At 48.1% G+C, this 15218-nt stretch overlaps 2 protein-coding genes across 2 annotated transcripts in view; one reads left to right on the top strand and one right to left on the bottom strand.

The window, feature by feature from the left end:
• TRABD2A (TraB domain containing 2A) overlaps nt 1-6476 on the top strand; it is an 84634-nt gene extending 78158 nt beyond the window's left edge. The window contains exons 6-7 of the mRNA XM_062208726.1: nt 3568-3822; nt 6057-6476. Coding sequence (XP_062064710.1) covers nt 3568-3822; nt 6057-6240 — 439 coding nt within the window. The 3' untranslated portion in view covers nt 6241-6476. The remainder of the gene's footprint in view (nt 1-3567; nt 3823-6056) is intronic.
• A 1949-nt stretch (nt 6477-8425) lies between these two features.
• The window catches only part of DNAH6 (dynein axonemal heavy chain 6), a 287841-nt gene continuing 281048 nt past the window's right edge, over nt 8426-15218 (bottom strand). Inside the window, exon 76 of the mRNA XM_062208725.1 lies at nt 8426-8619. Coding sequence (XP_062064709.1) covers nt 8516-8619 — 104 coding nt within the window. The 3' untranslated portion in view covers nt 8426-8515. The remainder of the gene's footprint in view (nt 8620-15218) is intronic.

The following is a 15218-nucleotide window of genomic DNA, read 5'->3' as shown; positions in this document are numbered from 1 at the left end:
TTTCTTGGGCACCACATGTCCTTCTGTTGGTATATGTCCTGAGATAAGCCATGTCAACCAGGGTGTGTGTTTCTTGGAAATTTCCATGGAGTAAAAAAGACTATGGAATACAGGCAGGGGATAAGCAGGCTATCAGTACAATGGTGGCTAAGCCTTCATGGGTAATTAGAGGTTTAGCTCCACTATGAGAACGCTGGTGGATTAAAATGTGGTAACCTGGGACTTGAGCCCATGATGGGGTGCTCAGGCCAGCCAGATGCAGCGGGGTGAATGCGGTGTACTGAGCAGCTGGAACTTCCTGGTGCAGGAGCACTGACTCCTGCTGCTCTTGGGACCTTTGAGCCTGTGTCCGAGCCCATGTGTTTGTGTGTAGGCTCTCTTTCCAGAGCTGACAGGAACCTTTATCCATACTCTCCATGTTTCCTATTGTGGGACTGGCTTAGCTTTATAATCTGAAAAAATAGCTTGACAATGAACGATATTTTAAAATGGCACTGAATCCTTGTTGGGGCCTTGGGCACGTCAATTTATTTTTCTGGTCCTCAGTTTTCTCAGTTGTAAAGTGGATGCTGTGATTCCCTGGGATCTTTTATCTTGGAAAAAGGAGCTGAAAAAACAGGAAAAGGAAAAGGAAAGTTATTTCCTTCGTGAGCTCCTCTACCCACCCAAACAGCACTCTTAACTGGGTCCTCAAGCCCTGGTTTGACCCCTGGAGCAGCTAGGTTGTGGACTTCTGTCTGTTGTGAGTTGAACAGAAACAAAGCTGTCATTTGTTCTGCTCTGAGGGCCACAGAGCACAGCCCTAGTGAATTTGAGATCATGTTCCTTGCTCAGTCAAAGCAATCGACTTTTCTTGAGTACCTGCTGTGTACCAGGGCTTGTGTGGGTCATGTGGAGGCCAAGGGAACACAGATAAAGTCTGTGTCATGGGTGGAGAGTCCAGGCATGCAAGCTCCCTAACCATTTGCTTCTGAATTCTCTAGGAAGCCAGCAAAATCTTGGAGAGCCTGCAGTGGGGCACATTTCCTCCCAAGGCCCCAGTTTCTTTGTTGACACATGATAAGATTCATCTAAGTGGAGACAGAAATGATTATAATAGGTCCTGTTGTCCAAGAAACTTCTAGATATGACATTGTTGCCATTGATTTCTCCACAATGTTGCAGTGGGTTGTTTCTGAGAGGAGCAGCATGGTGGGGGCAAGAGGCGCGGAGTCAACACACAGACCCCGGGAGTCGGGTGAAAGCAGGCTTGAGGCGAGCAGCCCGCAGACTCGTTTATTTCAGTTGGTACAACAGCTTATATAGCCAAGACCAGCCAATCTGGTCAAGGGGCGGTCTATGCCCCAACCAATCACAGCCTGTTGCCAGGCAGTTTCAAAGCCATCCAATCACAGCCTGTTGCCAGGCAGTTTCCAAAGCCAGGTGGGTTTCAAAGCCATTCCTGACTAACTGAAGCTCGCTTGCCAGTGGCCACCTTCGCATGGCCTTCTCATTCCACTACATTTCCCCCTTTTCGTTTATTTTTGAGCAACGGGAGGCATGATTCTTGGCCATACCATTGTTGACCCCGTTTCCATGTGGGCTCCGTACACAGCTGTGCCTGTCTTAGGTTGTCCCCCAGGGGATCTTACCCGTCATTTACTAACCAGCGCTCAAATCGAGAGACCACAGGATTGCTTGCTCAGATAGGGGTAGGAATGAGGAATAACGGTTATCAGGAATGGCATGACCACACACAGGCTGTGGGCCATTTGAGTGGCTGACCAGAGCTAGTGGGGTATACAACAGTAACAGATATGGCTTTAGGCAGTTTCTCAGGGTAGGATGATAGGACAGGTGCGTCTGCTAACAAGGCGGAGTTCTCGGTCTTGTTCAGCTGGTTCTGGTTGGCTGTCAGTTGCAGGCTTGATGTTTCTGGCTGGTACCCAAATGGGCTGTTCCGCATTCTCTGGAAAGACACAAGCATATCCTCGACCTTTGGTTAGCAGAGGGTGTGGTCCTTTCCATTCTCCTGTCAGGGGGTCTTTCCACCTAACCATAGGGGCTGGGGTCTGGGATGGAAAGGATCCCCAGTGTTTATAAGCTGGGCTGATCCCTTGGGAATCAAAAGTAAGAAAATTGATAGTGAAAAGGACCTCAGTCAAAGCAAGCTGTGGGTCTGAGGGTATATGATTATTTTTTTGCCTTTGTAAGCAAAAATGTAGTGGAATGAGAAGGCCATGCGAAGGTGGCCACTGGCAAGCGAGCTTCAGTTAGTCAGGAATGGCTTTGAAACCCACCTGGCTTTGGAAACTGCCTGGCAACAGGCTGTGATTGGATGGCTTTGAAACTGCCTGGCAACAGGCTGTGATTGGTTGGGGCATAGACCGCCCCTTGACCAGATTGGCTGGTCTTGGCTATATAAGCTGTTGTACCAACTGAAATAAACGAGTCTGCGGGCTGCTCGCCTCAAGCCTGCTTTCACCCGACTCCCGGGGTCTGTGTGTTGACTCCGCGCCTCTTGCCCCCACCATGCTGCTCCTCTCAGAAACAACCCACTGCAACATTGTGGAGAATTCAACGGCAACATGACATTATATTTCTGGGGTCCCCAGTATCAAGTTCAGGGTAGGGGCTTCCTCCCCATTTCCATTTGGGGAATTTCTTCATTTGACCTTTTTCTCAAACTAGATCTTTCACTTCTTTTATACCTCCTCCCTGTCTCCCTCACACAGGGCCATTAATACGAAGCAGACCCTCAGGTTCTATTGGGTTGTTGGAACTGAGGTCTGCTGCAGGTGGGTAGGTGGCTCATGAAGGCTGGATCAGAGCAACTGAGTTCTTACACGTGCTGGGCTGCTGCACCTGCATCATAGGGGAAACCCCAAATATGGCACATAATTGTAATGTTCCCCTTCCTCGGGCAGATGGGTCTCTCACTGCCTACATCTAGGGGCTACAATTCTCCTCTTACGGTTCCCTCCTCCTGCTGCCCCAAACCTTCAAACTTTTATTGAAGTAAGAAATTTGGTCCTTCTAATGCTCATTCCTTCGCTGGGAGAGGTGTTTGGGGACTGTAGAGGAAACTAGAAGCAATTTGAGTTCCCCCCATCAGCTGTGAAAACGTATGTCCTCTTTAGAGAAGATGGTTTAACGCCAGGTCTGGAGTGAGGTGGTTGGCAACTGATCCTGTGAACACTCCACCTGGGCACTGGGTAGCTGCCAAGAGTCAGAGAGCCTCTTTCTGGTTGGAGCCCTCAGGAGGGTGCAGGAAAGACTGACAGCGATAAGGAGTACTTCAGTCGTTTTTAAGCAAATGACAGTTATACATTTTCAAAACCTTACGATTTTTTTTTCTTCCCAGGGCTAGGGGATTTGGGAGTACAGTGAGATGATGTGTGAGGGAGAAACAAAGGTGTCAAAAGCAATCACTTCTGGGTGGCTTCTAGAACCAGTAACTCCCGCCCCCCCTGGCCTGCGTGAACTTTCAGATTATCCACTTGTTGTGAGGTCCAGAGCTGTCAGAGCCAGGGAGGGCGCCATGCCACGTGACCCTCCACATAGCTCCGCTTTCCACCCCGGGTACAGAGAGAAGAGTACAAGGCCCTTGTCTCAGCCGGCCCCGTCTGCCACCGTTGCTCCTGAAGTGCCCGCTCCAGAAGCCCTGGCGCCAGAAGCTGGGTTGGCAGGACACGCGTCGCTCCCATCCCACATGTCCCCAGCCGGAAGTATGGAACTTCCGGGCGAGGCGGAGCGGAAGTTCCGGAAGAAGCGGAAGCGGCCCCAGCGGAAGCAGCAGCGACTGCGGCAATTTAGCGACCTGTGGGTCCGCCTGGAGGAGAGGTGAGGCGGGCGGGCTGAGCTAGGCAGCCATCCGACCTTAGGGTGGCGGTGTGGACGAGTCCAACCCTGGTAGGGCTGGGCGCCTCCTTGTCGAGCTGTCCACCATGATGGATGGGTGAATCCGGATTTAAGGACTAGGGTGACATGGCCAGGACAAGGGTGACATGGCCAGCACAAGGGTGACATGTTTTTGCTTGTGAAGAACAAATGTTGAGGGCATGGGTGGGTCTGTTAAAAATAGAACGAGACCAGTATAAAGATCACAAAGGACGTGATTTTCCAGCCCTTTCTCCACCACAGATCTGGGGGCAGCTCTGTAGGAATGGATGTGTTTAACCCTCACGTGGTACTGGGGGCGGTGACCCCAGCAGGTACACTCCCTGAGATGGCTCCGGGGTGGGTCAGAGGAGGACAGGAGAGGCTGCGTCTGCACGGCCCAAGGGACGCTGGAAGAACTACACCAGGGAGGCTGGGATCCAGGATCCATCCTAATTTACTGAGTTCCTTCTGTATGCCTGCTGTTGTACTGGGTGCTGTGTCTGTGAGATGAGCCAGACAGACATTAGCTCTGCCTTCTGGGAGCTCAGGGCCTGCTGAGGAAGCCAGGTTCAGGTAATCTGCTAGCAAAGTATAGGGTGCTGTAGGAGTGTGTGTGCGTGCGTGTGTGTGTGTGTGCGTGTGTGTGTGTGGTGTGGGGGTCAAAGAAAAGCCTCCTTAAGGAGCATCCTTTTGACAGAGCAGAGGCCAAAGAGGAACTTGGATTGTTGTATGCAGGGATCCAAACCAAGATAAAGTGATTCTGTCTGGAGCCTGGGAGGCGAGGGAGCAGTGGGGCTGGGAGATAAACCTGGGGGCAGTGACTGTGACAACCTCTCATGCCTGGGGGAGGTGGGGAGCCATTGAAAGGTCTAAAGCAGGTGGCTGCATTTTTATTATTTTGCCTTTTAAAAGATTTATTTATTTGAAAGGTAGGGTGACAGGCAGACACACACAATCTTCCATCTTCTGGTTCGCTCTCCAAATGGCTGCAATGGCCAGGGATGGGTCAGGCTGAAGCCAGAAGCCAGGAAATCCATTTAGGTCTCCCATATGGGAGATGGTGCCTAAGCATTTGGGTCATCTTCCGCTGCTTTCCCAGGCTTATTAGTGAGGAGCTGGATTGGAAGTGGAGCAGCCTGAGCTGAAACTAATGCTCTGGTATGGGATGGTATGGGCAGCTTAGCCCACTGTACCACAATGCTGGCCTCTGGCTGTATTTATATTTATATTTATATTTATATTTATATTTATATTTATATTTACATTTAAAAGATTTATTTATTGTAAAGAGTTACAGAGAGATCCTCCATCCACTGGTTCACTCCCCAAATGACCACAGTGGCTGGGGCTGGGCCAGGCCAAAGCAAAGAGCCAGGAGCTTCATCCAAGTCTCCCACATGGGCATAGGGCCCCAAGCACTTGGGCCATCTTCCACTACTATCCTTGCATTAGCAGGGAGCTGGATTGGAAGTGGAGCACCCGGGAGTCCAGCTGGCATCCATGTTGGATGCTGGCGTCATAGGTGGCGGCTTTACCTACTACGCCACAACACTGGACCTCAGGCTACATTTTTAAATGAAAAGAACCCGGCAGGCTAATGGGACCTGGAGAGCAGGGGTAGATACTGTTGGTGTTCACTTCCCAGTGTGGTCCCTCAACCATCTTTCATTGATGGAGCAAGAAGTTTAGTACTTCTTCAGCTTGGGCCATTTCATTACACTTTGGCTGAGCTGAAAGGGCCAGATGAACCTGTGGTCGTGGGCCTCTCTGCTTGCACTGTTTTGACTTGGATCGCCTGAATTAGGGACAGTGAGAGAGGCAGAGACCCAGGTAGGAATCCTCATGACCTGGCTGTGCTGCTGTGGTGTCTAGGAAGGAAGCTCCCTGCCTATGATTGTCCTCAGGCTAAGGATTAGTGAGATGGGCCTTTTATACCAAGACTTTCGTAACAAGGAACTGTGAACCAAATGGCCATGACCAATATGCTGTCTTACTGTCTTCTACCATTTGGTTCTGGGAGCAGTGACTAAGGGCATCAAAGAGGGCCAGAGATACAGAAGGCCTAATTATACACCACTACCCATTTCTGCCTTCAGAGGGGAGAGGGAAAGAAGCTGTGTGGACATTTGGAAACCTTGGACAGTGCAGTGGTCTGTGCTATGTCCTGAACCTCTGTCTTTCTCTTTATCTCCTAGTGCTGCAGTCCCGCAGTTCCAGGTCCCTGTCCTGGACAGGCACATCTCCACTGAGCTGCAGCTCCCTCACCACGGGCATTCCCACCACAGTCAAATGGTGGCCAGCAGCGCCTGCCTGTCCCTCTGGACTTCTGCGTTCTGGGTATTGGTGCTAGTTTTCCAAGCAGAGACACACTTGCTGTGATGAATGACTGAGGAGCCAGGCCAAGACCTGACCGTTCAGACTGAAGGATGGCCACTTCTCTACTCCACACTCTGGTCTGGCCTTGATAGGCACAACCCAGGAGGAGAGACTTCTGAAGAAGAAACCCAGTGTTGGCTCTTCTCTTTGCAAGGGATGACTTTGGCTTAGCATAGCAAGGTTGGGGGGAAGTGTACAGTTTTGTAACATAATGAATTGTGTAAAAATAATAAATTGTAAATGAGTTGTGTGACCATAAGTAAATACCTTTCTTGGTGGAGTTTTTCTCATGTGTCTATATGAGGCAAATGACTCTTGTTCACTGCCTGTCAATGCTATACGACTCCTTCTCTCCTGGTCCCTACACTGCTCAGCTATGACTCTAGATCCTTTCAGGCGCTGGCTTTGTGATTTGACCCTCTTCTCTGCTGCTGTTTTCCAGGTTTATGGGAGCCTGTAGGCCATGGAATTGCACTGGGCACCCCTCTGTTCCAGGTCTGGTGAATAGGAGCTCCCTGTGCTGACAGGTGCTTTCCTGTGTGCAGTATGTGTCTCGTGGATGTGCTGGAGATGGGGGAGATAGGGTCGTCACAGGTGCTGGGTAAGAAAGTGGTTTTCAAGCTCTGCTTCCTCCCGTCTTATTTATATATATGTTGGTGATATCCTTTCCAGATAAAATGTTATGAGGACTAAGCGTCCTGGTTGTGTCCAAAACGGGACCTCTGGCCCTGCTTAGCTTACTCCCTCCCCCACCCAAACCCTGTGCTTTCAGATCAGGGTCTCTTCTGGTCCTCCTGGGCTTCTGAGTAGCTTATAAAACCCCATTCTGTCCAGGACTTGGGTAGGGCTGATAAGTAGTCACTGTGTGTGTTCTTAGTCTGGTTTAGGTTTGTTTCTCTTCTTTTTCTGAGGCTTTCTGGTAGGTTTATTTTGTCATCTCCAGGGCCTACAAGAGATCTGTGGCCTTATTGAAAGACAGGTGTGATGGCACCCAGGGTCTGTGTCTGCCACCTTTGTTCCAGTCTGGGTCCCCTGTACTGCAGGGGAGGAGGTTGCCTTGCTGCCATGATTTAGATCATCCTAATGTGGTACACTCAGTGAGGTCTGAAGGCACACATGGGCAGAGGGTCTGCATAGCCACGTGTAGGCTCCAGCAGATACAAGTTTGCACAGCAGCCAGGCCCTGCAACCCACTCTCCAGTCACCTGTTTCTTGGGTGTGGAGAGGTTGTGGGATTGGCACGGTGTCCTGGGTGATAGCCGCAGTGGTGCCTGTCACCCATCCCTGGCTCTGCGGCTGGAGTCAGTCCTGCTCGATTCACCAACAGTAGTAGTTCCTGATTTCTGCGTTGAACTCTGGCAGAAGTGGTGCTCCCTGCATTTCTGTGTGGGTCTGTTCTTAACCGTGAAGGGTTTGGGGTAAAGGCAGAGAGGAACTCAGAGGGAAGGGTCACTGGGGCTGACCCTCTTCCTTCAGCTCCTTGTAAGGGAGTGGTGGAGCTTTCTGCAGAGGCTCACATCACAGTGTTCCCAGAGTTCCTTGGGTCATGTTATGGCCAAGGAGACGAACATTGTTGTTGGCAGGGCTGACACAAAATGGTTTGCCACAGAGGCTGGTCCATTTTAGCACTGGACCAGCAACCTCTGCTTTCAAGGGGGCAGGGACCCAAATGCACCTCATTGGGACTTAGCCACACAGGTTGATCCTAAAGTCAAAAGGCAACATTCCTTTGTACTTGAACAAGACTGACTGCACGTTCAAGAAAGCTCAGGCTCTTCCAAGGATGGTGGTGTAGCTCCATAGAGTGGGGAACTGGCACCGAGGATCAAGATCTCATTAGTCTACACGCTTGCCCTGTGAGTGTGGTCACTGCATCAGCCTTCCACACACTGGGCTTTGAGCCCTTTAATCTGGTCTAAAACTGGGGGCATCCATGGCCATGCTACTCAAGTGTACACAGGACCATTTTTTATGAGTGTGAAGAAGAACGGCTGTATGGGTGAGGGATGCTGAGTCCTGGGCCCTTCCCAGGGGCCCAGCAGGTTTTGATGGGAAGCGGCCTCTTACCTAATGTAGGGAAAACAGATTTAATGAGTGCATGCTGAGCCCACTGCTTTCAACAGGAAGAACTCAAACATTTTATTTTAGGTCATAAGAGAAATAAGTGTCACACTTAACTAACACATAGGTTAAATCAGACGTAACATGTTTTGCTTGCATAATAAATTATTGTCTTTTTCCACAGCAGGAAAGATCTCTGGACTGAGGTGGCCCGTTTTCACTCGTTCAGCTGGCAGAGCAGAGCTGATCCCTTGGCGATCCAGTAGTCTTTGGGCCGCTTGGAGGGTAAGAGGACAGTCACCACGAAGTTGGTAGAATGGCCTGATTAGAGACACAGAATAAAAAAGTTATTTAAGAATTGCCTCCTGGTACAAAGAGACAAGATGCTGAGAGTCAAGACACCTGTGACCCAGACCAGACTGCCTCTAAAGACATCAGGCAGATGGTCCTGTGTGGGTTTCAGTTTTAGGCTTTATAAAATGAAGATTTTTAGCACAAATGATCCTTTATGACCTGGCCAACTTGGACCTTGTATAACTTTATGAGCTATCTTTCAAGTTGTCTTCCAGCTGCATTGAGGAGCACTGGACTGGGATTCAGGTCAGAGTGTTCAGTGATGGAGGAGCAGGTTACGGTAGGTTGGGAACCCATCCATGCTTTGCCGGACTCTGCGGTGGTAGGCACTTGAGCTCCTGAGATGAAACAGGTGCAGTCACAGGTATTCTGTCATCAGCTCTGGGACTTAAAAGGTTCTTGTACAGATTCTTCACTGTGGGACTGTATGATGGGAACAGGACCAGGGTGAGGAGAGTCCTGCCTTAAGGTGGGCATTGCTATTTCTGGCACTGCAGACACAGGTGTGGAAGCAGGAGAATGTATTTCCTTAGCATAAAAAATGCTTGTATTTCCCCCTTCCTACCATTTTGTTAATCCCTGCATGGTGCATGAATGACCGGCTTCCCAGTTGTCATCCAGGGAAGCAGGCCTAGATGGTCTTCATATATGCACTTACTGGTTTCATGGGGCCCAGGAATTTAGCCCACAGTCCTAAGCATTGCACTGCAACTTCCTCTTTCACTTCTTCTGGCTCCCCTGGGTGGCTCAAAGCACATATTCCCTCAAGTAATCAGTGCCTGGGTTTGCACGAGTCCCTTTTTAGGTCTGTGGAAGCACTTGGGGCATAACCAAACCCCTAGAGCCACTGTCTGATTATTTAAAAGATTTACTTATTCCTTTGTTTGAAAGGCAGAGTGACAGAGTAGAGGGCATACATGCACACAGGCATGCAAGCACACACACACGCATCCACAAAATTTTCCTTCTGCTGGTTTACCACTCAGTGCCTACAACAGCCTGGGTGGGGCTAGGAGGGAGGAACTCCATCCGGATCCCCCACATGGGTGGCAGGGACCCAAGTATTTGAGCCAAAGACTGTTGCCTCCCAGGTGCGTTATCAGGAAGCTGGATTGGAAGAAGTGAGATCGCCAATCGGCTGGTTCACTCCCCAAATGCCTGCAATAGCTGTGGCTGGCCCAGGGCGATTGGGAGATAAAGGCAGGACTTGAGCCCAGGAACTCTGATATGGGATGCTGGCATCCCAACATGATAGCTTAATTTGCTGCACCACACTGCCAACCCCTGTTGTCTCCGATTTAAACAAAATAAACTTTCCCTTGCTAGAAATGAATTCAGCTGCCTTAGAAAATTCCTGATCTTACATATCACCATTGCTTTCTCAGGGGTTCCTTGTACAGTTTGGGCTAACTCAGCTGTCTCTGAGGGGATGGATGCTTGCGATTGGTGTGTGTGTCCCATATCACATGCCCGTTAGAAGTGAGATTCTGGAAGACTAATTTCAGAGGCCCTATGCCATAGTGGCTGCAGAACTGGGATGGCTAGGGGCCTGTGTTGGCACAGCAGGTTAAGCCACTGCTTAAGATGCCAGAATCCCATATTGGAATGCTATGTCCAGTTCTGGCCGCTCTGCTTCCAATTCAGCTCCCTGCTAATGTGCCTGGGAAAGCAGCCTAAGATTGTCCGAATGCTTAGGATCCTGCCACCTGCACGGGAGTTCCTAGCTCCTGGAGGTTGTTGTTGGGGTAGGGGGACAAGGTGAAGTTGGGAGCAAAGCACTCCATCAAGTTCCCCCTTATGGATGGCAGTGGCTCAACCATTTGCACCATCATTGCTGCCTCTCAGGGTATATATTAGCAGGATGCTAGAATTGGGGGCTGGAGCTGCAACTTGAACCTAGGTGCTCCGATAAGGGATGTGAGTAGCCCAAGTGGCTTCTTAACTTATGTGCCAAACACTTGCCTCTAGTGACATTGTATAAAATTCTCCAAAAGAATGTTGCTCTTCTTTGTCAGGTTTACTGCTAGCATCTCAATTTTGTTTTTATTTGAATGTTTTATCTCACTTCATTTTCTATTTGTTCTTGATGAAATACAAGCATCCTGTTGACTTTTATATCAGTCAATTCTGCTGAGCTTTTATTATTTCTAGCAGGTTTGCTGTAGATTATCTTAGGCTTTCCTAAGTAATCACTTATGTTGGCAAATAATTCTCTTTGTTTTACACTCTGAAACTCTGTTCATTTTCTTAATAGTTTGAGGAGGGCTTTCTATGTGATGTTAGACTCTTGGGGTTAGAGAAAATGCCCCAATACAGATTTTTAAAAAAAATTTTTTTGACAGAGTGGACAGAGAGAGAGAGAGAGAGAAAAAGGTCTTCCTTTGCCGTTGGTTCACCCTCCAATGGCCGCTGCGGCCAGTGCGCTGCAGCCGGCGCACTGTGCTGATCTGATGGTAGGAGCCAGGTGCTTCTCCTGGTCTCCCATGGGGTGCAGGGCCCAAGCACTTGGGCCATCCTCCACTGCCCTCCCGGGCCACAGCAGAGAGCTGGCCTGGAAGAGGGGCAACCGGGATAGAATCCGGCGCCCCGACCGGGACTAGAACCTGGTGTGCCGGCGCTGCTAGGTGGAGGATTAGCCTGTTGAGCCATGGTGCCGGCCTCCAATACTGATTTTTTAAAAATTTATTTTCATTTACTTGAAAGAATTTTAGAGAGTCGAGGGAGAGAGAGAGGCAGAGACCTTCTATCTACTGGTTCACTCTTCAAATGGCTGTAATGGTCAGGGCTGGGCCAAGCTGAAGCCAGGAGCCTAGAACTCCATCCGGGTCTCCCACGTGGGTAGAGGGCTCAAGTACTGCTTTCGTAGGCACATCAGCAAGGAACTGGATTGGAAGTGGAGCGACTAATACTTGAACTGGTGCTCATGTAGGACGCTAGTGTCACAGGCGGCAGCTTAACCTGTGGTGCAACAATGCTGGCCGTGATTTTTACTTTAATCAGGTTTCACCGTTAAGTATGAGATCGACTGCATTTTGAAATTACTGACTTGATCGATACCGCTGTTGTCTGAAGTTGAATGTGGATGAATGGGAGTCAGCATCGCATCCTCTGCTGTGAGATGAGATGGTCTTTGCACACACAGCAGCTTCCCAAGGTTTTCCAGAGTTCCCAGCTGGAGTGTGCAGCAGCCAGCGATGCTAATTGCTCAAGGGTTGCCCTTCCAGGCCTGAGAAGGTAAGTGTTATGCTTTGCCAGGTCTCTTTGATTGTGGATATTTACATTTTATGTAGAAATTTATCTATAAATATGTTATATATTTAAATAAAGTATATCTTTATACTTAGTGATTTATTTTATAGTTCTTAAATCTAATCTCAACATCCATAAATTCAGGGGCTGGTGCTGTGGTGGAGCTGGTAAAGCCGCCACCTGTGGCACTGGCATCCCATATGGGCACTGGTTTGAGTCCTGGCTGCTCCACTTCTGATCCAGCTCTCTGCTGTGGCCTGGGAAAGCAGCAGAAGATGGCCCAAGTCCTTGGGCCCCTGCACCCATATGGGAGACCCAGAAGAAGCTACTGCTTCCTGGCTTTGGATCAGCCCAACTCTGGCTGTTGCTCCCATTTGAGGAGTGAACTAGTAGATGGAAGACTTCTGCCTTTCAAATAAATGTAAAAAAAAAAAAAATCTATAAATTCACATCCACAGCCAGGGAAAAGCAGAAGCAGTGTTCAGACACCTCTCATTGGTTGTCATTTCTGGATAATCTTCATAAAGATAAGGAATTGCCTGCCTGCCTCATCTGAGAATTTTCATTATGGCTGCTTGTTCTGCACGCAGTTCACTGTGTACAGGCTCTGTCCAGAATGCTTTAGGAATAACCAACGTGTTCCTTTGAAACTGCTGAATGAGGTAGGTACTACTGGTACTCTTTGTTAAGATTGTGCAGTTTTTCTTCCAACATCTATTAGGGTAAATTATATTGTGAGCAGGAAGACATCACACTGCTAAATGTTCTGTTACTATTTTCTTTTCTTTCTTTCCTCCCTTCCTCCCTTCTTTCCTCCTTCCTTCCTTTCCTCCTTCCTTCCTTCCTTCCCTCCTTCCTTTCTTCCTTCCCTCCTTCCTTTCCTTTCCCTTTCCCTTTCCCTTCCTTTCCTTTCCTTTTCTTTTTTGACAGGCAGATTGCATAGTGAGAGAGAGAGAGAGAGAGAGAAAGGTCTTCCTTTTTGCCGTTGGTTCACCCTCCAATGGCCACTGCGGCCGGCGCATCTCGCTGATCAGGAGCCAGGTGCTTCCCCTGATCTCCCATGTGGGTGCAGGGCCCAAGGACTTGGGCCATCCTCCACTACACTCCCGGGCCATAGCAGAGAGCTGGCCTGGAAGAGGGGCAACCGGGACTAGAACCCGGTGTGCTGGCGCCGCAAGGTGGAGGATTAGCCTGTTAAGCCACGGCACCGGCCAACTATTTTCAAATTTATGCAATATGTTCATAAGCAGCATTAGTCTCAAGTATTTTTTATTGTCCATGGCATCAGTGTTCTACTACATGCAAATGAGTTGGGAGGTTCCCCTCCTTCAAACAGCTGAAAAAGTCTCTTCCATCCTTGAAGGTTTGGGAAGACTTACAAATCAATTTACTGTGCTTTTTTCAGGATACACTAGACTTCTTTAATTGGTATATTTTTGTTTTCTATCTCTTTCAGAATTGATTTAATGGCTTAATAAAAGTACTTAGAGGAGTTCTTGGAATTTAATCCTATGTAAATATTACTACATAAATGCAGAAAAACCAGAAATGATGAACACTTAGGCAATAAATTTATAATGACTAATTAGATTTCTTAAATTTTGGTATGTAATGATTTTCCTGTGCTACTATTTCTAATTTACATTATGATTTATTCTTTGACTCATGAATTAACACACATGAAGTTATGTATTTTTCTTAAATTACTATCTGGGGGCTTTTACTATTGAATTTTATCACCTTCGGTTATCCATATTGGCTTTTTTTCTTTCCCTATATTGTTCTCTGTAAACTTCCAAAACTCATTTATTAATTGTAGTAATTTTCTTTAAATAGAATTTTCTAAATATGTGGCATATCATCTATGATTGAAGGCAGTTTTATTTCTTCCTTTCTAGTATGGGTGCTTTTTAATTTAAGATTTATTTATTTACTTACTTGAAAGGCAGAGTTAGGCAGAGAGAGTGAGTGGTCTTCCATCTGCTGGTTCACTCCCTAAATGGCCTCAGTGGCTGGAACTGGGCTGATCGGAAACCAAGAGCTTCTTCTGGGTCTCCCATGCTGGTGGAGGGGCCCAAGGACTTGGGCCATCTTCCGTTCCTTTCCCAGGCCACAGAGCTGATAGATCAGAAGTGGAGCAGCTGGGACTTGAACCAGTGTCCATATGGGATGCCAGCACTGCAGGCGGCTTTACCCTCTATGCCACAGCGTCAGCTCCACCTTTTATTTCTTTTGATTGCATTGGCTGGAATGCCAGTAAAGTGCTGGACAGAAGTAAGGACAATGGACCCTGTCTTACTCCCTTTTCAAAAGGCTAGGTAATTGTTAAGGCATAATTTTTTCTTGGTTTTCAGATTGTATTTCTATGGATATGCCTTCAGATTCACTGACTTTCCTTTTGATATAGCAGGGATCACATTTCAGATATGAAACATATCTCATTCATATTTCAAATACTGAATGTTTTCAGTTCTGAAATATCCATTTTACAGTTTATTTCTCTGCTGAGCAATCTGTCTATAGTAATTTCTAGTGTGTTCATCTTACCCTGTGGAACGTAGTTCTAATAGCTGCTTTGAAGTGTTCCTCTGAAAATTCCTAATCTGGGGTGGCATTTTTTTGGCTCTTTTACCATGAGATTGGGTCATTGATTCTTGGAATTGTTGAGTGAGTCAGTGTTATGGACAATGTGAATATTATGTTTATAAATTTCAGGAGAATGTGGAAATACTATTGTTTTAGCAGGTAATCAACCCAATTAGGTTCAGACAGATTCTGTCTTGCCTTCCAATGGCGGTCTGTTTTTCTTTTTTAATTTGTTTGAGAGGCAGAGTTAGAGAGGGAGAGGTCTCCCATCTGCTGGTTCACCCCCACATGGCTACAATGGCCGGAGCTGGGTTAATCCAAAGCCAGGAGTTTCTGCCAGAGCAGAGAGTGGGATCAGAGGAGCAGCAGCCAGGACTTGAACCGGTGCCTATATGGGATGCCTATGCCACAGGCAGACTTAACCTACTATGCCACAGTGCCAGCCCTACTCAGTCTGGTTTTCTAAGTGTCATGCTGTGTTAGCTCTGTGCTACCCACATGCTTTTCAAGGGTTAGGCTGAGACTTGGATAATGATTTAAAACATAGCTCAGGGGGATCCAAGATGGCTGGGTAAGGTATAGCTACACTAACTTAAGCTCAGAGGACTGATGGAAATTTTCAGTGAAGCAGCAAAAACAAAAACAATGAAGACTCTGGGACAAGGAGAAGGAAGACAGACCACTGCCGTCAGCCTTGTGGAAGAGCCAGCTGTTGGCTGTGAGCCGCCACC

Source organism: Lepus europaeus, chromosome 13 (assembly GCF_033115175.1).
Source record: "Lepus europaeus isolate LE1 chromosome 13, mLepTim1.pri, whole genome shotgun sequence".
Classification (NCBI taxonomy): Eukaryota; Metazoa; Chordata; class Mammalia; order Lagomorpha; family Leporidae; genus Lepus; species Lepus europaeus.
The sequence above is the reverse complement of the archived record's forward strand: the minus strand, read 5'-3'. Positions and strand labels throughout refer to the sequence as shown.